The following is a 25,402-nucleotide window of genomic DNA, read 5'->3' as shown; positions in this document are numbered from 1 at the left end:
AGCCCCAAAAGTTTGAATTTAATTGGATGAAGTCTCTGTATACTAAGTTATCCCAACTGTGTGACAGCACTTAAAGGCTGTAGAAGATGTCAAAGAATATTCAACCTAAAGTCAAGATACACAGCAGGATATAAAAGAAACAGCAGTAAGTTGATTTTAAATTCTATATTAATGACTTCAGTGTCAGATGTTTGCAACATATAAGAACAAAGAGCCATAATATTAAATAATGCATAATACATTTCACTTTGTTTTCCCTCATGATTAGACAGTGCGGTTCAAATACTGCTATACAACCACATGTACTGCTAGTATATACACTACTTAACATAAATATCACCTTTTCCGTTCATCCCATGTTTACTTAAAGTATTTATCCTGCCATCCTAGCACACAGCCGTGCAAAAGAGAACCAGCAACTCCTATCTCACCGGCTGTTATGTTGGCACATTGAGATAGAGAGCAATAAACAGACATGGTACTGCATGATCTTTCCACCACAGCAACAGATGAATATCTATGGTTCTTTCACTTGTTAATGTTCTCTGGATATTCTGTACATGACACACACTTATTATCACAGAATAGGCTTGAATCATCCAGTGGAGCTCAAAACCTGCTCAGGACAAGATTTGTCAAAAAAAAAAAACGACAGCATTGTTTAGCTACTGCAGTACTCTGCCACTCACACAGTAACTGCATGTAATTTATTCACCCTGCATTACAAATACAATATTTCATAACTTGTACTCTGTGAGAGGTTAGTGAAAATACCTGAAATAACTCAGCCTTGAGGCCGTTCTCCTCAGAATAAAGCAGCAAATGCTCTAGCCCACAGGCCCAGTTGTAGGACAGTAGATAGACTATAAGCATGTTATCCATTGTAATGAATTCAAACAAAGTTATCAAGGTATCAACCTAACAGAGGTTATGTGAAAAGATAAACAGATATTACAGCTTATGCAAGAAGTGGTTTCATTCAGCGTTCTTCAAGATGATTTTTCATCATAAAAAGAAGAGTTGTGTGGTGTGGAAGGAATAATCTCAGTTATCCAAAAGAGCTGAATTGCTTTCTGCAGTATTTTGTTTTGGGATATTTGGATGAGAAAAGATTCATTCTGTTCATTCAATGTCCCTGCTTTCAACAATGAAGACTCACTTTTCACTATTCTTTATTTTACTTTACCTACACTCAACTATAGTCTGGTGATACTTTTGTTTACACTTTTAGGAAACACAGAGTCAACAGGAAAAACAAGACCAAGAGCCTACATGAGGCTGTACTCAGGCAAAGTGGTGCTTTGAACTAAACAGTAACTAATATGCTCACAGTGAAAATGTTAACATGCTGATATTTTGTAGGTACAATGTTTACCATGTTCACCATCTTAGTTTGGTGTGTAAGCATGTTAACATTTGCTAATTAGCACTAAACACAAAGTACAGCTGAGGCTGAATATTTTTTTTTTTTGAAGTTGGACTTGATGAAAAGTTAAAGGGTCACTGAAGTTACTAGAGTTTATCCTGAAGAGTTCATGGATGTCGGTGCAAAATTTAATGGCAATCCATCCAATAGTTGTGGGTTGATAGTGTGGTGAATTGACTGACCTTGCAACCCGTAGAACCCCAACATTAGTGTGGCTAAAAACACAAAATACAAAAATTACAGTAAATCTTTCTTGATTGCACCTCAAGCTAAGAACTATCTGCCCGTCTATCACACATAATATCTTGGATGCCTACTCAGATTTTCTCCAAACTTCAGATCCATCTCAAGTTCTGTAGCAACAAAGTAATCAGCTGCGTCAACTGCATCTATGAAAACTGTACTGGCTGCTCTGATAGGAGTGCTGTAATGAGGAGTGGATTTAATAATGCTCAATATCCCCTTACAACTGTTCACATTTTTCTTCTTCAGAATTTTCCTTACTTTACTGCTCTCCTCCTTTCTTATTCTTGACATTTGGGTCAGACTTTTCAGCCTGCCTCTCCTTTATTCTGAATTTCCCGTCTCATCTCATAACCTCACAACTCAGCTGCCATCTGAAATCCCCTTATCTCTCTGCTCTCTGTTGTGCTCTGTTTCACTCTCTCACAGCTCTGTTAGAGGTTATACTGGCCGGCAGAGACTGCTTGGTGGCTGGAGACTCATGTTCAAGTGATGAGACTTGTAGCCCACGTCTGCGGACTTTGCGCCAGTGTGTTGCGGGCAACGGCAGCATGAAGCTGGGCCCTGGTGCCAGGAGCCAGTGTGCCAACGCAGTGTCTGCCCTTCTGTCCAGCCCCTTACATGGCTGCCAGTGTAAACGGGGCATGAAGAAGGAGAAGAACTGCTTGAGCATCTACTGGAGCCTTCATCAGTCCATCATACATGGTCAGTGGTTACTGGATAGCAGCAGTCTCTACTGCTAAAAAAAACTTTCATCACATTATCACATCTCTATTTTATTTACACACTGTAGCTGATGAACAATGGTTCATTAAAACATAATACAGTAACTGAGATGAATAAATAATGGGAAGACTTTCATATGTGTATAAGTTATGAATTATCCAATTGGAGCTTCAGTGGCCAAATGAAAATGATTACATTAGAGTATTATTTATGTTTCATACAGTTAAGATGAACATTCAAGCCAATGTTCCTGCCTGTGTCTATTATTCTTTCAGGACTCAACCTGGTGGAGAGTTATCCTTACGAGACAGTGCAGAGGGATTATGACTATGTCCGCTTGGCCTCTATTACAGCTGGCAAGTTCACTGACCTTCATTAATTTTCCCCTTATTTTATACCATTTTACCCTTTGAAGATGTTTTGTCCTCGCAAGAATACATGACTCTCCTGAATGTTCCCTGGAAGCCTGCCCAAGGCAAATAGAGGACTGTTATATCCTTAAGACATGCACAGTTATACAAGTTTTACCATTTACCTGAACACAATTCAAGTATCCAAAATTATATATTTGTCTTCAGGTTGTTGGATGGCAACCTCGTTCATATCCGGTAAAACTTAACCTATGAATGTGAATGAATACTAATGCTGACAGATACTAAAACAGTCACTTTTGTGTAATATTAACTTAAAATAGAAATGATAGAATAGAATATCTTACAAATCTGCATTGTTTGTTATATTGTCAGGCTCATATAAAAATGCAATCTTAAGCAAAAAAAACAACTATCCTCCACTATGGAAGAATTAAATGACAACACCACGAATATGCTTTCTGTACATGTAAACAAAGTAAAGATTAGGGTAAAAGAACTAAAAGTTAGACTACTATGTTAATTATTTGATCATGGCTAAAGAAAACATTTTGCAAGAAATGAAAAAAGTGACTAGCATTAGAAAATCAAAGACATGTGTATAGATATACAGTATATCTATCTACCACCCCAGCTAGAACACCTGTCATTGTTACAAAACTATAACTACCATGCTGCAGAAAGCTGATGACTCATACTTGAAGCAAAAAGCTCAAAAAGTTCAATGGCTGGTTGCTCATTTCCCAGGCAGGATATACACAAAAGGTTCATTCAGAAGTTGCCACACTGAGCACCAGGGTTCACTCTCACACCAAACATGCCTATTCAGAAATTCAGGACCGCTTTATTTGCTGATGCAAAAAGGCACTGGAGCTTTTTTTTGGTGCCTTTAGTCCAAATCGCATAACACTTCATCTGATTCTGTAGATATATTCTTAGATATATAGTCATATATAAGATTCTTATAAGTAAGTTCTTTCATTACTTTCTAAATGCTTTTCCTTATCCTATCATATATATAATATTACAATGTCAGATGTTCATATTAAACATGGCCAAAGTGTCAAATGATGAGGTAAATGTATGTAGAAGTAATCCCTGTGAGCCAAAAGCACCGGCTTCAGACTGCTTGGAACGCTCGGTTTCCAATGTTTTTTTCTACTTTCAGCCCGAGCCGACATTGGCTCATGATGGATTTCTTCATCTGCTCCACGCACAGCATGGGAGTTCAGTGCTCTACTCTGCTAACATTATAGCATTTTTCCATTGTTTTGGGGGTAGTCACGCCGAGCCATGACTTGAATTGAGCTGGCACGCTGTGAGTGTTTTTCTATTACACAGCACTGCAAAGTAAAATAGGTTGTTTACCTGTTGGAGTTGTGCTGGTTGTCTGCAGCTCTTCATCAAACATCATCACCACTGGCTGTTTCTGCTTGAACTATTCCTCCCTGTATTATTTCTAGCTGATCCGCTGAACAAAGAACTCCAAATATCTCCATATGTTGTTGTGTCGACCAATTTTTAGTACCGCTAACAAAGCTCCGCTAATTCAGTGAGGAGCAAGTTTCATTTCCTGTAAACTTAAGGTCAGTGAGTCATTTAAAAGCTTTTAATATGAAGCAGTAAAGCAGGAAATGTGTTTCCATCGGCAGTAACTTAACACAACTTTGATACGGCCGCCCCTTGGCAGGCTTCTGGAAAGCTGGCCAATCAGAACAGAATGGGCTCATCAGGAGGGGGGCCTTAAGGAGACAGGAGCTAAGACTGCTTGTTAGAGACAGAGGCTGAACTGAGGGACTGCATAAAGGGCCAGTATAAGATAAATAGGGAGTTTTTAGAACTGTGAACCATTCAAAGCTACTCTAGTGGAGTCCCAGAATAAAAATATAGAGCTGGAAATGAGCATAATAGGTTTGATAAAAGCTAAATCTTTTGTGCTGTATGTACATCATTTCACACAACACAAAAGACTGCTTTTACTTTAGTTCCTTTGAAATAACAAATGGAGGAATAGACATAGTAACATGGTACTGATGCACATTTTACTGATAAAAGAGGGCTCTACAAACAGCCTGAGACAACAAAGAGGGATATGCAACAGACAGTAGAGACACATCGCTGTGCTGAATACCAAAATAGCAGCCTGTACTTTTGCAAAATGGCTCACAGTAGGTTAACAGCTGAAGTTAAAAGGCTGGTAGTGCAATATGCCAGCATACTGTGATAATTTTAACTAGTAGGATGGAAGGGCATGGAGTGTTGTGTTGGCCTGGTTATTGTGCTGACATTAAAATAATGCAAAAAAACAAACAAACAAACAAAAAAGAAAAAAAAAACAGTCCACAGGGCTATACTTACCGTACGTTTATTTACTTATTTTTATTTTAAGAAATTGTGCTATTTTCATAAGAACAGAGAGACTCGGCTTATCTCTTAATAATCGCATTGTTATTCTGGTCTTCAGAAAATGAGCATCCATTGTTTATTTATGGACACTTACACTTTGAAGCTGAACTTTAATTCAGCTACCTATCTCAACTTTTGAAACTCTAACAAGACAAGATCTCAGCATGTTTAAAATAAATACACAGAATACATTCTGCATGTCACATATACCCTTATTCATATAAACACAAAACCTTTTTGCTCTATTGCCATTACTTTTCCACTGATATCTACGCTTGTCTTTGACCTTACTTCTATCCACAGATTCTGATGTTGGCATGACAACTGTGAATCGCTGCCTGGATGCAGCCAAGGCTTGCAATGTGGACGACTTGTGCCAGAAGCTCCGCACAGAATATGTCTCAGCTTGTATCAAACCCACTGCCAAGTCCGGACTGTGCAACCGACCTAAATGCAATAAGGCTCTTCGCAGGTTCTTTGACCGCGTCCCTGCCGACTACACACATGAGCTGCTCTTTTGCCCCTGTACGGACACAGCATGCGCAGAACGTCGAAGGCAGACCATTGTACCAAGCTGCTCTTATGAAAGCGTGGAAAAACCCAGCTGCATTACACAGATGCGGATCTGTGAGGCCGACTACGTGTGCAGGTTAGAACAAAGCTAAATGGAAGCTTTTAATTGATTTCCATTTATTCCAGTTTTTCTCTCATGCCTATAACAGATATTAAAGTTATTGCTCACATAGCCATGTTCTCATATGGATACAATAACATATGGCTGTAATATCATTGTAATCCCCAGTTTTATTTTGCTTAATAATCCTTCTCTTTTCTCACAGTATCCCAAACCAGCTAAAACAATGTTTCATTATTCCTAGTTTATTCAAGTACTCCTCGGATATAGATCTCAGATATACTCATCATATATATTTTGGCCAGAGCTATTCAGTATTATGACTCTTTGAAACCAAATAAACAGCCATTCAATCAACAAAATGGCCCGCTGTTTTACCCTAAAGCTTTCTACCACCATTGGTTAGAACACCCCAGAGAGTCTGTTGGAATAACACATTAAATATTTAGCCCAGATAAAGAGCCAGATGGATCAGAGTTATCGCTCATTGCTATCTCTGGTCATGGCCATTATTTTTCACAGCCCCATTACACTCAGAGGGCTTTACTAATGATCCTAGATCTGGGGGATGCAATATATTACTCTTTCTATCACTTTCACATTACAGTCCAATGCTTTCAGTCTTCACCACAGCCAACAATATTTCTTTATGTCAGAGGGGCAAACTCTTAATTAAATGTCCAAGTAATAGTAGAAAAAATCATAAAAAAGAACTAGGAAACTTTTTTACATAAAACAATACAAGGCCTTATCATGTTCTTGCTAACCAGTGCCCGTTGCTTCTGTATTGTAGGTCTCGCCTGGCACAGTTTCAATACGACTGTGAACCCTCCGAAATGTCTGCCAGTGGCTGCAAGCAAAGGAACTATGGAGCATGTCTCCTTGCCTACACAGGGCTCATAGGTAGGTTCACACCTGAGCAGTAACACGCAGAGAGAAGACATATACAGGAGAAGAAAAATGAGGTGGAGAGATGTAGTCACTGTGTAAATACAGAAAGAACATATGTGCTATATGCTGTGTGAGAGGATGAAAGAGAGAATTGTGCAGCTGCAAGGAGGCAGGAATGACTGAAAGCTAGCTAGAGGGTAAATTAATAAATACAGAAGATTAAGAGTGAGTGGGAGAAGGAAATGAAACTTCTAATTCTAAACCAAAAGACAAAGTTCAAGATGGTGTGAGATACAAAAATCTCTCATTATAGAAAAACAGAAAACTCTTCACACAATGCAGGCATGTTTAATTTGTTTTGTAACAGTCCGCACCAGAAAAAGGGAAGCAGTTCCTTTCCATGCACTGGAAAGAGGAGCAAGCCTAACTTAATGCATTTCAAGAACCTCAAATGGTGCCCCTCAGCACAAACACATACTTGGCATTTTCATTCCTGTCTTGTATTTATTAAAGCATCTGAAATCCCACCTCCACTATGTTGGGAAAAAAACAGCCATATAAAAAAAAAATCTCAAGGCCAGAGACTTCTGTGACCCAAAAAAGAGAAAATTGGAGTGCTTCTCAGGATCTCTATTATATCATACAAGTCAGTGCGCAGCAAGTCTAACCAACAATGCTAGAATATTATCAGCCCTTTACATCAGGTCTCTGTATAGGAAACACAGTGTCCATCTTGCTCATGCAGCATTATAAATATGGTGTAACAACTCAAAGACGTATGAATATTTAACACTGTATGACACCTGGTGCTGTTTCTCTACAGGAAGTACAATAACTCCCAACTATGTCAACAACTCCACATCGAGCGTGGCTCCATGGTGCTCCTGCTCAGCCAGTGGGAGCCGGAGGAAGGAGTGTGATGATTTCCTGGGATACTTCACTGACAACATCTGTCTCCGTGAGTGTCACTCTATCCCACAATGTCCTCTGTCCATGGAATGTACTGACTCAGGTTTTTGGGCTAGAGGTTGTGTTTATATAGAGGTATTTGCTTTCAAATGATGGTGGGGGTGGGGGGAAGAGCTGATATGTTTTTACAGACATTATTACAGGCTACATTTTGGTCTGCTCCCGTTCATGAGTCAGAAATTGACTATTTAAAACAACCAAGACTCTTTACAGGAAAATTAGGCCATCAGCGGTGAGATACTGTACCGAATGTTGCATAATGTAGTGTAAAATGCAGTTTCTATGCACCTCCAAGGACAAAAACTGCATTGCCACACTGAAAAGATTAATAGTTTGTCTGAGATCAGAATTGCACCTATTTATTATTTCACAGTTTGTTCAGATCATAACTGTTTATTACATTGCCATTAATATTTCCCAATTTCAGCATTCAAAAAATTACACTCACCAGCCACTTCATTAGGTACACCTGTGCAATCTAATGCAATCCAATACAACATCTTTGCCATAAATTCTACATTTCCAAATTTTGTACATTTTCAGTTTTTGTTGACACTGTCAGAAAGGTGTCAGAAAGGTGATAATTCTACCTTATGTTTATTATTGAGGTCATAGTGGGTGGTGGTGGTGTACCGGAGTGCATTATATCGAAAAGTGTTTAAAGCTGTTGTATTGGATTGCATTAGATTGCACAGGTGTTCCTAATGAAGTGGCAGGGAGTGTATGTTGCATGTGAGTCATACACTTATAAGATGTTATCCAGGTTGTAAAATGACACTTGAAGTGTCATTGAGCTGTGTACACTGCATAGGAAGCATCAGAGTGGTGTCGCTGGAGAACATAAATAAAGCATATGGATATTTTAAGCCTAAACAGGGCAAGACATTTGAGTATGTAAGGAAAAACGCTATCACTATACTGCTAAAACAAATACTGTTCCATAAATACGTCAGGGGCTTGTTTGAATTTCTATGGTTTCATATCATCCCACTCCACAGCTGGTAGAGCCAGCGTGATGATTTCATTATGAAATGAAATACAAAAATGGCCTTTCCTAATCAGAATAATTGGCAATGATAACCTGTGCCAGGGGACCTCAAAATAGGCTCAATATGTAAAAAGCAAAGTGGGCAGAATTAATAGAAGACAGTGACAGGACAGAGCTATTGGGATCCAGTGAGACAGATGTTTCCCAGCATGGTCAAACAGCAGCTGTGCAACATGTGTTTAAATCTGAGATGCTCTGCTTTTGGTAAAATGAACACTATGCTCTCTCTGTTTCTCTCTCCCCTATTTACTCTCTCACTTCATCTTCTCTCATTATTAATCATCCCCTTCATGCTGTTTCCTTGGTAATTCCACCTGGGTGTTCAGACAATCACTTCTTAGTGAATTATAAGTAAGCTGACCATGTGATTGTTAGGTAATTATATATTTATTAAATCTCCTCCAAACTCCTGATCTACTTTTTTTTCTTTTACAAATTGACGGAAAAAGTTAGAGAGCTAACTCCTGGACACTTTTTCCTATAGAAAACTCTTTTTTCAACACTAATGTATCTTTTTTAACCCTTAAATGCATGGGTGTTATGCCAAACATTCATACATACTTTGGGTGTTTAGTGACCTGTTATTACACAGATTGAGCTACAAATCAAAGTAATACTGCTAGTAAACTTTTCAGTCTAAACTGCAAACAGAAAACACACACACACACACACACACACACACACACACACACACACATAAAAACCCCAAAGCATATTTAATTTAGTGTTTTCTAATCACTTATAAATGACTGTTGAAATGTTCTGTCTCACACTCTACTGGACTCTATGGGTAATACTCTCCTCCAATCACACGCATGTACGTGCATCTCACACAACATATAAGTTAGCGTCTTGCTTTCCTTTCTTGACGATTGTGTGCGTGTGATTGGAGGAGAGTATTACCCATAGAGTCCAGTAGAGGGCTCAACCTGTGCTTACAGAACTAGGATTACAATATTGTAACCTTTGTTACTGTAACTGCTCAATGAATGTCACATAACACAAATCCGTCAGCACAGAAATCGCAAATAAAAATCGCTGTTGCACACTGCATGCAGTTAAACTCAAGTCTTCTGAGTTTTACACACCTCTGGTCTCTACTGTCCCTATAAAATCTTTTAAGAAACACATTAACTAAACAGTGATTTTCAGCCATTTTGATGCCAGAAAATTGTTAACGAGACTGCCAGTCTACAGCCATCTTAGCTGCTCTGTGAGGGTTTGCCCTGGTACAGTAGTGCTGTCAGCTAAATGCTAATGTCAGCCTGCTAATTTGTTAAAAATTATAATGTGAATGTGCTGATTTTTAATGTTCAACATGTTAATTTGGCATGTCAGTATGCTAACTTTTGCTACGTACAATTAAGTGAGAATGACATTAGTACTGTACAAATCACAATGGCTATTACAATTCATCCTGAGGGAAACATGAATGTATCAAATTTCATAGCAATTCATCCAATGGATGTCAAGACATTTCACACAAAACTACGAATGTCAGTCTCATGGTGGCACTAGAGGAAAAATAACCTCTGGGGATCATGAATGCTTGTACAAAATGTCACTGCAATGCATTAAATTGCGTTTTAGATATTTCAGTCCGGACCACACAGGTGAACCGACAGCCGCTAGCAGACTTCACTGAATAAAATGAATGAATTAAATAGGGTGTAACATAGTCCCAGTCCTCTGAAGACTTCAGGTATATGTTTCAAGGGTTAGATGTGATTATTGACTATCACATGTGTTCAACTGCTAGTTACTGCTAGTTCTGAAACCTGAATGGTGGTGACAGACAAAGATGGGTAATGATTAAAATATGATTAAAGTCAATATATATCAAAAGAGAACCAAAATCTAATCAACATGACCAACACTGCACATCAAGTGGCATGGACTACAGTATGAATAGTGATGATTGCAGATTTAAGAAGGTAAGCTGGGCAGTTTAGAAGCAACAGAAATACCATAAATAGCTGAAGATCACCCTTCCATTTCTCATATATATATATATATATGTTACATATACACACACAATAACCATCTTTGCTTGGTGTTTGCAGCGAGGTGAATCTTTGGCCAGTCTTTCCTCGGGCCTCCTGCCTAGAAAAGATACAGAGAGAGGTCTCAGAGTTGTTTGGCCAGTGCAAATGGTCTATGAGTTAATGAGGTCGATGTGGAGAGGCAGGTGCAGAGATACTTGAAGAGAATACTGATTCCGTTTTCTTTTTTTTTTTTTCTTCTCCTCTGCCAGTCAAATCCAAACTAGCTATGGCCCGGCAAAAGCCCTCATGCAAAATTTACAATTCAGAGCTGAAGGCATCTGTCGTCATTGAATAAGACACTCATGTCTTATTCAATCATGACAGAAACTCGATGGAACTTGATGAAAACATTTCAAGACAATGTTGCTGAAGTTTAATAAACTTTTTTCGCTGCTATGTCTCATGTTTCAGGGAACGCTCTTATGGCGTTTGGAAGCGAACCAGACCAGCAGCCGACTCTCAGCCAGTCCAGTACACCCAGTCCCGACCACAGCAGCAGAGAAAACAAGAGCAGTACTTCCCAACCAGAAAACCTAGAAACTATGCGGAACATCATGGATACAATAATACCAACACAGGTGTGTAATTTTTTGTCATGGTCAGTTTGCTACGGCAGGTTCACACAGTTACTCATCCAGCAATGGACAATCGCTGATGCTAATAGGAAATATTGCTCAGCGGTTCAGCTATTATATTGTTTAATATTAAATATTGGAGCTGGAACAATTAATCAATTAGTTGATCGGCAGAAAATTTATCTGCAAAAATGTTGATAATTGATGAAACGTTTACATATTTTAAGAAAAAATGCCAAAAACTTACTGGTCCCACCTTCTCAAATTTGAATGGAATTTCAGGTTTTCTAAGTCTTCTATGATAAGGATATAAATAAATAAATAAAATAAATAAATACTGTTCATTTTTGAACTGACAAGCAAAACAAAACAAGACATAAATATGTTAACCTGGGCTCTGGAAAATTGTGATGGGCATGTTTCACTAAATTGTGATATTTTGTAGACCAAACAACTAATCGATTGGTTCCTTGATTAATCAAGAAATTAGATGAATGAATATAATCATCAGTTGAAGCCCTAATAATATATGATGTCATAATATGACACACAAAAAGAGGTAAATCATGAAGGGCTGCAACTAATGATTACTTTAACTATTGATAAATCTATCAATTATTTTTTCTATGAATTAAACACAAAAAGACTTAAAAATGCATTGTGTTCACAGATCCCAAGGTTAAATTGCTTGTTTTTTTTTCTGGCCAACATTTCAAAACCCAAGTATATTCAATTTGTAATTCTATAAAATTGAAGAAAGAAGCAAGTAACGTTTGAAAAGCTAGGAGCAGCCAATCTTGTGTGTTTTTGCTTAATACATGACAGAAACAATTAGTCTATTATCAAATTCGAATGCACGTACATTAACACTGAATTTCATAGATACAAGTGGCCCTAATCTCGCCTGAAGCCTTGCATTTATCCTGACTTACGGTTCTAAGAGCAACCCAGACACAGAATATCTGTAGCCCGCTTTTACTCAGTGAGCATCACCTGAAACTCAGTGAACTAACATATACCACCAAGCATATCTGGACATGTAAATAAAGAATTATCATAAACTAATCTTTCTGTCTCCTCCTAGGCCATGGGAAATGAACTACTAGTGGGCCAGTCCACCCTGCCTACCAACAGCCTCCCAAAGTCTGCTTCACCTCCCAGTCTAATGCTTCAAGCTGCCTTCAGCCTTCTGTCGTTGCTCCTTCATCTGCTCAACAATGGACACTAAAGACTGCAGGGGAGCGTACTGAGGACCCTCCTAGTACAAAGCAGATGGGAGGACCAGTGCAGTTCAGAGGAAAATGGACCGTTTGGCATAGTCCTCCTTCTAAATATGTACAGCAATTCTATTTTTTTTTGTTTTTTTTTTCTATTTTTGTGTCTAAGTGGTCCAGTTCCACCTGCCAGTGTTCTCGCTCAGAGTGTGGGAGACTGTTGCAAACTGAAGCCAGTCTGTACATTTGTACATTGTTGTTGCAATCAAGTCAAGCCAAAATGAAGTCAAAGTATTGCTTTTGTGGACTAACCCAGCTCTCAGCTATCCAACAGTATCTATTTTCAAGAGTTAATATGAAATTATAACACAGATATGTACAGTATGATACAAAGACATGAAGTATACCAGTACCTGTGAAAATTTGTATTATCAACAGAAGCTCTTATTTGAAATATTGTGAGGAAAAAACATGGAGAGAACCAGAGAACTTTGCGTCCGGTCTGTACACAGAATGATTTGAAAGCTGCTGGAGTATATGGGGCTTTAATACCACTCTCCTCAAGTGACTGAAAGAGGACTATTATTTCTGATCAATACTGGAATTGAAGAGAGACAGAGAGACAATAGAGCTACATTTTGCTCAGACATCCTGGACAAACACCCTGATTCTAAAACGTCCAGCAGTACTATCTAGAAGAGATGTGGCAAAGCAGGGTACATAAGGAAAACCCTGACATTATAATTGTACTCGCCATCAAGACTGTTGCCCTTTGTCACATCACTTTATTTGTTATTGCTAAAGCTACAGTAACTGTTCATAGAAAATAAGTCCTTGGTCTTAAAAGGAAATTATCAGCAAAGACTAGTCCCTGGACTTGAAAGGAAATAATCAGAAAAGCAGAAACTCTTTACCTGTGGCTGCTGTACTATGTGTTTGTGAGCATTATACCCTTTTATTTCTCATTGTATCCGTGAACATTGCTATACGGGGTTCTGAGTTTTTGTGCCAGAGGGAAAAAAGTGAATAGTTTGACTTATTAAGCTTCGCCAATATCGGCACGGAGCTTGTTTTGAGATTAGACAGTTATGAATGATTCAGTATTTTCTGTTCTGGGAACGTGCCGTTGAATTGTTAACAGGACCAGAAGTGCTGCAAATAAAAGTTCTCAGATCAATGTTTACACATTAGCATCGTTCAACCTTTTTAAATGGCAAATGCTTTGTTTGGTGCTGCTGAGGGGAACACTTGTTAAGTCTTTTTGGGAGACAGAAACATTGCAACTGAATACATGTTTACCTAAACTAACACTCACATGACTTCAGGAAGTACTTTGGTGTTCTTTATTTGAAGTGAGAATATAACAGCGTTATAGAGCCATTTGTGACGTAAAGATGTGCTTTCAAACTGATCTGTCTTACTAAAAGCTCACCTGCTGCTTCACCTCAGAGTGACTGTATTTGTCTGGACATTAAATAAAGTAAACGTATAAAAGTATACGTTTAATTTTTAATGTATCCATTAGCAGACAGCTTTAACTATTTCTAGGACTACTTTTACTCGGCAGCACATATAGACAGAAGGCTGCAGCTGGCTGCCAAAGACTAAACAAGGAATCAATGCCCAGAAGTAGCATCGTGTGTAAAAGGAAGACACAACGTCAAAGAAGTTTTCTTTCATTACATAACTAGGCCAAAGGATGAGTAACTCTATAGTAAAGCACCTGGCAAGAGTTTGTCCAGAAACCAGTATAATGGAAAAAGATTCAGAGATGAAAATAGCTACACTCCATCACCCTCCACAGTTTCTCTGTTTACATGTTGCCATTATTTTGGTGGAAACACACAATTAACAATACTCAAGTCAGAACATCCTGCATTATTAACCCCTTGTTGTGACACAGGATGACGTGATTGTCTTCTTGCTAGTGCTGTTAAATGTGAGTCGGAAACAAATGGTGCCATCATTGAACAAGTCTGTGTGTCAGACTTGGCGAGGAACGTGTAGTGAGACTCAACCATTTGCAGTTTCAATATAAACAAATTCAAACAAATTACGTGTTCGACACAGGCTTAAAGAATAACCCAAGCGTGATTTTTGCTACTGCATCCACTTAAAGTTTTACATACAGTAAATGTACTTGCACAGCTTTTCATACACATTATGAAATATTTGCTGTTAAAGAGTACTTCACCACTGTAGATTTTGAAAGGAGGAAAAACATAGCTGCACTGTCCTCCATGGACTGAGAGGTTTGCCTCTGACTTCTGACACCTAACATCACAGCTGGGTTTGTTCAGGTGTGGTTGATTGTACTCGTGACCACTCGAGCTGTGATGTAGCATGTTACATTACTGCTGCACTGGGTGTTGAAAAAGCATGTTGTTGTCACTAGTTGTCGGGCCAAGCCAGATTAATAGCCTGGGTGCAGCTATTGTAAACTTGGTGAGGAGATCAATCCAGTGAAGGCTTACTGTGAAGGCTATAATGTTTTGCTGTTTTTCTACAATGGAAGCAGACAGAATCCAAAAATTAATAAAAAGGGACTAAATCACCTTTGCAAACACTGTTACAAAGGTTCGTCATATTTCATACAATTTATGGCTTTTTATCAAACTGTATATGCCTGTTGGTTATTTTCAATGTTTGACCAATGTTCCTCTTTGGTCTTATGATCTGTTCTGTCATGTTTTTCAAGTGTTCTCCTTGATGCATTTAACAATTCTTTTAGTTATTAAACTGATGTACCTTCCAAACATTTTTTATAACAAATAAATTATTGGAGTTGGAATTGAATTGAGGCTAAGCCCCCTAAGGCTGCAATTACTGATTATTTTCAATGTCTATTTGATTTCTTTTTTCATTTAGTCAGAGAAAAGACCACAAAATAGAGAAAAATACATCTTAAAATGTCTTGTTTTGTCTGACTAACAGCCCCAAACCACGAAGTATTCAATTTAAAAGAAGCCAATCCTCACATTTGGAACCAGCAAATATTTGGCTTCTTTTGCACGGATAGACAATTGAAACAGTTCATTTGTTGTAAAAATTGTTTCAGATTTTCAATCAATTGATTTAATCAACTATTTGTTATAGCCACCTTTGTAGCAGTGTTTGTAATTGTGATTTAAATCACAGTTGAAGTCCCTTTCTGTGTGGTTATATTTTATCTAAACCCTTTATTTTGATCATATTGTATGGTGTGCCTCCTTCTAAAACAATCCTCAAAAAATATGTATGCATACTGAATGCTGATGAACTTTTCAGTAAAAGTAGAGGAAGATACGCTGGAGAAGACTGTGATATGAAAGTTATCAAGTGCTCCTCAGGGAGAAAAATTAGTCAAGTGAATCTAAGTTGTCTAAAGCTCAGAGTTATGACTCCTGAAGAGAGTCCTTAGGCAGCATGGTGGAAAATAAGTGGGGATTGGGTCTACAAAGCTTTCTACCAAAACTAAATCAGAATGCAATGCTTTGTTTGCATTGTAGTGATATTACACCGCGGGCATTGATATTAAAATCATCCAGAGCAGTGACTTCCAAAATACAAACACACAGGGAGGGCCTCTACTCATAATACTACAAGTGTCGACGAGAAACAGATTGCTGTGATGATTCTGAACGCTCAGATTATGATCTGCTCAGCTGATTTATACCAGACTCATCACTCCATGAGTGATGCATTTTCATTTTCAGTGTGCAGCGTGGTGGAAAAACACACACACATAGTTTAGAATCATCTCTTATCTCTGATGACCTATGATACAATTTGTCAAATAGGAGGTTCACTCACATAAAATCTTGTCATTTCAATTATTACACAAAGATTAAAAAATACCATAAAGAAAATTGCAAGGAGCTCATGAAATATGCAAACAATAATGCATTTGATTTAAACATTCATGTCTGATGGTCAAATTTACACACTGTCTGTTGCGTAACACCATGTCCAGTTTTCCTGTGTTTGTCACATCCCATCTTTGCCAATAATACCCCTCTATGTAGTACAATCCATTGATGGTGATATTGGTTGTTTATTGCCTGAATCACAAAGCAGAACCTCTCTTCAAGTGGAGGTCTGTGTTTATGTAACTAAATGCAAACAGAGTAAAGGAAATAGTTTATGAATGAGAACAGAAAATTAGGTAAATAACAACAATTCCATTTATATTTAAATGGACAATAATATATGTTAATATGTTAATTAAGACTGACAGTTTGGCACAACTGACCAATGTAAATCTAAATGTGAGCCAGTATCCATTGTATCAATCAGTGCAAAGCATTAATCGCAAACCTGGACCCACCTTGTTAAAACAGGTATTTTCATGGAAATGTACACATGTAGTAGCTCATAATAGAGACCAAATGACAATGAAAGCTTTTTTCAGCTATCTTTCCTAAAATGTATGTTTATCAAATTCACAGTGAAGTGCTCAGAGGAGGTGGTGGGTACAAAAACTGCAGGACTTTGACACCAGAAACAGGGTTTTACATGCAGCATCCAGTGTGTGGATGAGTCGAGATTAAAGAAACACTTTGGTTAAGATTAGAGAAAGATTGTGGTTTTGGTTAAATATTGAAAAACTAACATTCTGTCTCCTGCTTCAAGTCAGCATTTACTTTTTCAATATTTATCAGACAATCTTTTTCTAAATGTATCCACATGCTCTGAGTTGCCTGAACGTAATAATCCAACATGTTAATCAAGCTTTAGTTGCCACAAATGCATATTGTAGGAAAAACAAATTTAATGTTTGTTAGTGAATGTTCAATGGGAACATTTTGGGACTTGGAAGTTCAATAAAAATGTTTCCTCATGGTGTTGATAAAAAAATGTAATCCTGCCGGCGTTTGCTGTTCCAAATTAGTGGTATAAACATAATTTTTTAGGAGACATTTGGTTGTGTGCCAAAATGACTTGATTTTATGCCTGTGTTTAAGGAATGAACTGGTGTGTATCTGTAGCACGAGTGGAAGTTCTTTTACTCAGAGTTATGACTGAACTATTCCAGGCAGCCTGGTCGCCAGAATAAAACGTTGGCAGTTTATGAATATTTCAACACGTGAAATACATAGCATATTAACATTTCAACCAGGTGTTTTTAGTGAGACATCGGCCGTTTTTATTTTATTTTTATTTTATTTTAACCCAAACCATGATCTTTCCCTAACTCTAACCAAGTGATCTTTGTGCCTAAACCTAACCAGACCTTAACCACAGCGTTGTCACACCATAAAACGTCATTATTCAACAGGTAGAAATGTTAATATGCTACGTTTGTAGAAATGTTGATATGATATGTATTTCACGTGTTGAAACATATATATTCAACGTTTCTGTGGTTTGCAGAAACATTCAATGCCAACATTTTCTTCTGGCTACAGGCCACGTATAACACAAAATAAGTAAAAATGAACACTACTTGTCTTGGTGTTGTAGCAATGTCAAACACTGGTGCAAGTGAGTAAATCATAGATAACTTACCCTCTGTATAAACACTTAGGAGTCCAGTTGTTGTATAATTCACAACGGTTTTCAGGAAAAAAGCCTTTAACATCAGAAACCACAGAGAACAGATAAGAAAATAATAACTTTTTGATCAGTCTTATGTCAAGAACATTTGACATTTCAAGTAAAAATAATAGCACCCCGCACAGACGCTGTATATAAAATACTGTTTATTATTATTTGTTGTCGAGTCTCATTCACGCCTTGCCAGCACAAATATGAAAACAAAGCATGCTACAGAACAGAACGAAATGAATAAACATGGTTGTAGAGGCAGTATTTGCATCCAGTCACAAAAATATTACAAAAATTAACAAGAGAAGACAAGACTGAATGTCCCTACATGCAAAAGTGATAATGAATTATTTGTTAATTAATTATCACCTTTATCAGCTAGAGGAATCACACCTCATTATCTGCTACAATCCAGATAATAAATATTTTCATTCTTCTGGCTCTGTGCTTCAGCACATACAATTTGAAATAAAATAATGAATACTACATTAAAGTGCCAAGTCTCAGATTTAATTTGAGTACGTTTACATCACTGTTAAAAGAACTGTATATAAGATATAGCCCTTTTAACACATAGGGGTTCACACAAGGGTTCAAAAGTAGTTGCAATCTTGCCAATAAATGCTTCAGCTGTGTGGTGTTTCAATGTTAGTTCAGGCACAAAATAGCTCAGATTTGCCATTTAGATTGAGGTGGAGTTGTCTGTCAATATGCGGAGTAAAGAGGTGACCATGAAAGTGAAGAAGATAATAAAGAGAAAAATATATCAGAGTGATATCAAAGGTTTGTCAAAAGTAACAGTTGGGTATATTCTAAAAAAGCAGGTGTGAACAGGAAAACGAGAAGATAGCGAACGAGCTGGTAGACCGAGGAGCACAAGTCTTGTGGATCAGTGGTAAGCCTCAAAAACAGAGAGGGGTTGCAGTTCACAAAAACATACAAAAAGTAACTGATAGAGTTCTGGAGCAAAGTTCTATGGACTGATGAAACAAAAATCAACCTCTATAAAAACTGTGGAAAGAGGAAAGTGTGGAAAAAAAGCAACAGTTCAGGACCCAAAGCTTCACCTCATCTGTCAAACATGGTGGTGCTTTTGTTATGGCTTGGGCATGTATGGCTGCCAATGGAACTGGCAAACACAACAATTATTGATGGTTTCATTGCTGACTGAAGCAACAGGATGAATGCAGAGATATAAGGAGCATTCTGTGTGCTCACATTCAGCCAAATGCATCAAAACTCATTAGACCACATTTCATCATTCAGCAAGACAATGATCCCATACAGCCAAAGCAAAAAAAGAGCTTTTCAGGGTGAAGAGGTGGAATATCCTTGACTGGCCAAGTCAGCCACTTGATCTCAGTCAGATCGAGCTGCAGTCCACTTGCTGAAGACCAGACTAAAGGCAGAGAGACCCCATAACAAGCAAGAGCTGCAGTGAAGGCCTGGGAGAGCATCACCAGGGAAGATACAAAGCGTCTGCCGATGTCTATGGGTTGAAGACTTCGAACAGTCATTGACTGCAAAGGATTTTCCACAAATTATTAAAAATCCCCTCCAGATAGATATGTGTTAAGACAAATACAAACACTCTGCTTGATACAATAATGTGTGTCTGATATGTGTTTTACACAAAAAAGTATAATTACCATATTAAAAACCTTAAAATACCTTCCCCCTCATTAAAAAATCCAGAAGCTGTGAATATGCAAATATATATAATTTCAAAAGTTTAAGTGCTGGATACAAGATGTCTCAAACATCATTAAAAAGTCTATTCTTAGTGTTTGTGCACTGGATGCTTCAAATTTCCACATCAAACTTGTTTAAGTTGAATATTGAACCAGGATTGGCTTCCAAACCAGTTGTGATGTCACAAATCATGCGTGTAGACCCGCCCCTTAAAATCAGATTTTCAGTGAACACAGAGAAACTTTTGGATTTCAGCAATGTGTCAAACTCACAACACATACATTATTCTGCTCAGTGAGGCTCAAACATTTAACTGTAAAAACATGAAGAAAAACACATTTTTGCTAATTTGACTTCATGTCTATCTGTCCAATTATGTTTGAACCCCTAAAATGTGGGCATTGTGTGTTAAAAGGGCTATATCTTCCACACAGTTCTTTCTATATTGACATAAACCTACTCAAATGAAAGCTGAGACTTTGCACTTAAAAGTAGTATCCATTATTTTATTTCAAATTAAATGACCTGTAGTACAGAGCCTGAAGAACAAAAAAAAAAACGTGTAACTTTCCAAGTACATGCAGTCTGGACATCAGACAGCAATTTCAAGCATTTACACTGTATGTTCTGCAACCTTTATCTGAACTGTACATGTATGCATATCTGACTATGACTAAAGCATCATGTTTTAAATCCACATGGTTGATATTTGTAAACCCCACCACTCACTGGATATTTCATGGTATGATGCTACTATGAACCGATGTTGCGAGGTGTAGGATTTTTAAATATTTATGACAACAACCTGTGCGGGCTTTGATTTGCTTCCCACAAATCTGTTTAAGATTTAATATGATTTGGTGTTTTAGTTTGTCCACGAGGTAAAACAACTTATGTAGTTTTGAAGCAAAGATGGTGCACTGCTTATTTATGTTATCATTGCTTGATGGAGGAATTGACTTGTGAACTGGAAAAATAGAATATCCCGAAAAAAACAAAACAAAACAATAAATATAATGTCTCCAACTGCTACTCTCTTTGCCTCATTCCCTTCTAATACCCTATGCCTTGTGTGTGTGTGTTTTTAATAACTTTTATGCATTAAGAACTATCACCTGGATTCACTCACCCCCATTGCCCTCGGCCCTCCATTCACCGCAGTTTCTACCCAATGGTGGCTCTGAATCCAACACCGATCAATAAGAACAATCAAATGTTGCTCTAGGGTGTTGAAACCTCTTACCATTTACCACACGATCATTTTACCTGCAACATATCAACACACTTTCACCACTTGTATTTCCAGACTCCATGCCGTTCATGTGTTTTTTTTCCCATTTCCTCCAATCCTTGTGTTTGCAAGGAAGAATTGAAATTGATTCCTCCCACTAATTGCTGTAAACACTGCAACAAAGTACAGCCAAGGCCTGTGACATATGTCGACTTAATTTTCTCACTGCTTTCCTCTCCAGCATAATGACTTGTAAGTAGCTGCAACATGATTTCACTTCCAGTGATAGGTGTGATTAAAACTAACTGCAATCACAAACAAAACCTATCCAGTGTTCACTGTAATATAAATCAAACATGTACTGGTAAAAAATAAGTAGTGATGATGATAATATAGCAGACTCTTCACTCCAATTTTTCTGCTGAAGCAAAACAATTTGGTGTTGTTGCACAATCTCTTATTCGTATGTAAATTTTTTAGGAAAGTGTTAAGTTTTTATGTAGAGGATCATGACACTTTCCCTTAAAAATTAAATACAGCATGATTGAAATATGACTTGAGACACACTGGAGCACATATCTACATCAGCATAAGCATCAACAATGCTACCAGCTGAAATTGCCTTCAGCCTATTTAGAAATGTGGCAAACAGGATAAAATTAATATGAATAACAATGTTCACTATAATAACCAAAAGTAATATGCAGCAAGTTATAACTGTTGAAAAAATACCCATGTGAAATAACTCAAACTTGTGTCTGCACACTGTGCCACTGTCTTGGAGCCTGTAATCCTCAGAAAGGGGGCTTGTTTACTCAGTGTGGTTTTTAATCAGTGTATCTCAGTACTAATAATCTGTCTGAAGGGCATCACTGTATTTCCCTCCAAGAGTCGGGTCCTGCTGTCCAGTCCTCACAGTGAGGCAAATCTAATGCAAAGTCGTTATTACACTGCAGTGTGACATTTATAATCCTTTCTGCAAAAAGTGGATATCCTGTTTTAAACTAGAGGTATAGACATTGCTTTGAATGTTCTTTGTAAAGTAGACTTCTCTTGGGTTAATGTTTAATTATGTGAGGAGTGTTTGTTTTGTTTGATATGATGATAATCCCTCCTCACCCTCTTCCAACTGCCCCATTCATGGAGACAGCTATTTGTACATGTGCCTTTCAATCTTTGACAAGTGCCTCCATGAATAGCTGCAGAAACCAGTGTTCCATATTTTGTTGCAAGTATACTCCTCCAGATGTATGCATATGTTCATGTTTGTCTGCTCACATCTGTGTTTGTATGGAAGTCTGCATGTTCATGCATATGTGTGTGAAGCATGTAGGCGTATGTCTGCAGACATCTGTTTTTGTGTCTGTAAATTGTGTGTCCATGCATATCTGTGTCTGTGTGAGTGTGCATGAACACACATGGACAAATCTGTCTTTTAAAGGTGTTTTTTTTTCCTGCCTCTTATTCTACTTTTTGTTTTCTGACAGGAAGAAGACTCGGTGTACCTACAGTAATGTATGCATGTGTTTTGAATTTACAGGTGTACATTTGCATGTGAGCATATTGTTGTATGCATCTACGTTAAAGTCTCCATGTGTATGAATTGTTGTTACAGTTGTGAGCATCTGCACAGTGCAAGATGCCTTCATCTCCCTGAGTGGGACAGTGTCAGAGTGGGAGCAGCTGGACAGTAATGACTGCCCACTATTCACCAATCTTTCACTTGCCTTTACCCCTATGGGCCCCAATTGGGGCCTCATGGGAGCCCACTAGATTGCTTGATACTTGAAATTCTCCCTGTGGAGACCATTTTCTGAGTAAATGCCCCTCCTCCAGATGCACTTTCACAATTACTGCCACAATATTTCATGGTGAGCTGGTTGACACTTTGTATACAGTGCTAAGACTCAGAATCACAGTAACATGCAAACATGATTTAGTGCCTCAAAGTAGAAAAATGTGGCAATATTCTAGACCAGTATCCCTAGGAATTAGGGTCATATTGGACATTTCTGCACCTCATAAATTTACGTCCACTGCCAATGCAGAGAGTAATGTGACCTTTATCTGGTGAAGCAGAATGTAAGGGTAATTTCTTTTGGCCACTTGGGGCAGTGCAACAAGCTGTAAACACAACAGTGACACATTATCACCATATAAAGTTGATATGGCAAACGTGTTAGCAAACAGTTGCTAATTTACACATCCAGCAGACTAGGGCTGTGCTAGCCTGTAAACTTTTACAGTCTATCCTCGACCACTAACTCATAAGGGAAATATCCAGCTCTTTAGCTTAAATCCTCCACTATGTTCATCAGCTAGTTGCAAACTTTGTCTGTCTGCTGTTTGATGCTGGGCAGGTTGCATATAATTGGTTTTATCAGAGAAAACAGCTGCTTGCTGCAGCTAGAAACAACGCTGATGGGAGCGGTGAGAGTGGACCATAATGGTAAGATGTGGTTCGAAAAACCATAAACAATGAGCTGAAAGAGGCTCAAATCCTCCGTAGAACTGAGGGGAACTACAGAGTCAGAGTGATCTCTTCTTGGTTTCACTTCACTACAAGCATCACCTTTCACATTACATGTAGTTATTTGATCTGTTGTTAATATAAAAATACTGATAAGAGCAGCTTTAACCGTACCACACATACTGTTTTGCAGAATTGTCCAATATCAATGTTCATGTCTGTTGATAAGGATGCAATATTCTTATAGTACCTAGAAAATAAAGTATCCAATGTCAGTTCGTCATCTCAAGGATATGAAGATTTGAAAACGTATACTTCTTGATAATAGCTTAAAACCAACACAGGGCAGGTTGTCAATAATATTTTGGAGGAACATAACAAATATAATGCAGGCATATAGTAGAAAAGTATCTCTATAGGAGGTGGATTCAGCCTCTGGTTATTGGTTATTCTGCTACACATTGACTTTGAAGAGAGATTCTGAATTACACATAATGCTACTTTTATCTGAAAGTGCAGTTACAGCATAAACAAAGACATGGTCTCTCTGGTATTCTCTATTGTGTCCACAACAGCAGCGGCAGGAAATACCCACCCCCAATTCCCCGACACAAAACCCCGCTGAAATGAAATCTATACCCCTGATAGTGTGATACTACAGTACAGGGATGAACTACAGATAAGCCAGCTGGCAGCTTTGCTCTTCTCACCCCTTTTGACATTTCAAAAATGCCACCCCCAATCATCCCTTGGCTTAAATCATGTCCCACCACCATGAAGTCACTGCCGCCCCATAATCTCTGCAGGACAGCTGTTTTACATAAGGGAATTATTGTGTAAGAATTGAATTTGAAATATGGACACTTTGGACTGCATTTTAAAAACCATACATGCATAATAACACATAATAACAATAGGAATAATGGTAAGATTTCTAATAATCAATCAAAAAAGATAACCCAAAAGTAACACTGATTTAAATGCAACATAAATTAAGGTGTTGTGGTGAATGTAGACTTTGAAGCTTTGATTTTGCATTAAATTTTAGACATTAAACTGCCTTCACCCACAGTGGCTTTACAGTGAGTCAGTGTTGCGCAGTTTCTGTATGTGCAGCTGGTGACCTCAAGAAATTCAGTGTACAAAATCTCAGAAACTCGGCAGCCTTCTGTGGAGTTACATCGTACAATACTCATCCCATGCCTCACTTATCATGAGAAGTAAAAACTCTTTTCTAATGCCTCTTCTTGGCCTCATGTAAATCTTTACTTTCATGACTTAATAATATTAAAGGGATCATAGTTTTCACTTGTTCACCCTACTCATATTTCAAAGAAATAGCCTGCCAATCGCCGTATTTTTGCTTGAGAATACAGTAAGTACAACATCCTTATGTTTTAGGATGAACTGTCCGACCCCTTCAGTATTAACCTTTGGTTTAAGGCAAAGAAAAGCAAAACTGGTAACGCATGCTGTGGTTCTTCTGCTTCGTGTTAAAGCTCGGTACATTTGAGGATGGACCAAATGAATACATTTGACAGGTATCTTCAGATTTTCTCTCTTTGAAACTGCAATTGAGAAAATGTAGACAGGTCCTATAAACAGAAAACTCAAGTCAAGTTGAAGTGCAATAATTAAACGAAACTCTTCACCCATGGTTATTTCTAGGCCCGTGGGATTTAATTAGCGGGTGCTATGTTTTGAAAGAAAGAAGGCAAGTAGAGGCAATAGAAGCATAGCCTCTGGTGCAATTAATTGGATGACCTGGTGATAAAAAAAACCCACAACTCTGTGACACAGTGACTCTTGAATGACAAAGCGAGGATTCCCAGTCTAACATCCGTTAAACCACTCCATTACAAAGTTTGTGAAAAGGGCTTGGGATGTGATTAATCATCCAGCATATTGTTCGACTTTACAGAACTAAACTTGTTT

General features: G+C 38.0%; 1 protein-coding gene across 1 annotated transcript; it reads left to right on the top strand.

Annotated features, from left to right (window-relative positions):
* Nucleotides 1–1,367: 1,367 nt before the first annotated feature.
* Nucleotides 1,368–14,136, top strand: gfra4b (GDNF family receptor alpha 4b). The gene is made up of 8 exons (XM_042418247.1): nt 1,368–1,396; nt 2,037–2,374; nt 2,671–2,751; nt 5,476–5,821; nt 6,600–6,709; nt 7,521–7,655; nt 11,171–11,337; nt 12,419–14,136. The coding sequence occupies exons 1-8, from the start codon at nt 1,368–1,370 to the stop codon at nt 12,560–12,562; spliced, it is 1,350 nt and encodes a 449-aa protein (XP_042274181.1). The 3' UTR covers nt 12,563–14,136.
* Nucleotides 14,137–25,402: the final 11,266 nt, after the last annotated feature.

The sequence above is a fragment of the Thunnus maccoyii genome, chromosome 8 (genome assembly GCF_910596095.1).
Source record: "Thunnus maccoyii chromosome 8, fThuMac1.1, whole genome shotgun sequence".
Lineage (NCBI taxonomy): Eukaryota > Metazoa > Chordata > Actinopteri > Scombriformes > Scombridae > Thunnus > Thunnus maccoyii.
This window is presented reverse-complemented; position numbering and strand designations above follow the sequence as displayed.

Coding starts and splice junctions, on each gene's coding strand:
- gfra4b (XM_042418247.1), top strand. CDS start 1,368: ATGTTTACCATGTTCACCATCTTAGTTTG. Junction 7,656..11,170: donor CACTGACAACATCTGTCTCC/GTGAGTGTCACT, acceptor CTCATGTTTCAG/GGAACGCTCTTATGGCGTTT. Junction 11,338..12,418: donor ATACAATAATACCAACACAG/GTGTGTAATTTT, acceptor GTCTCCTCCTAG/GCCATGGGAAATGAACTACT.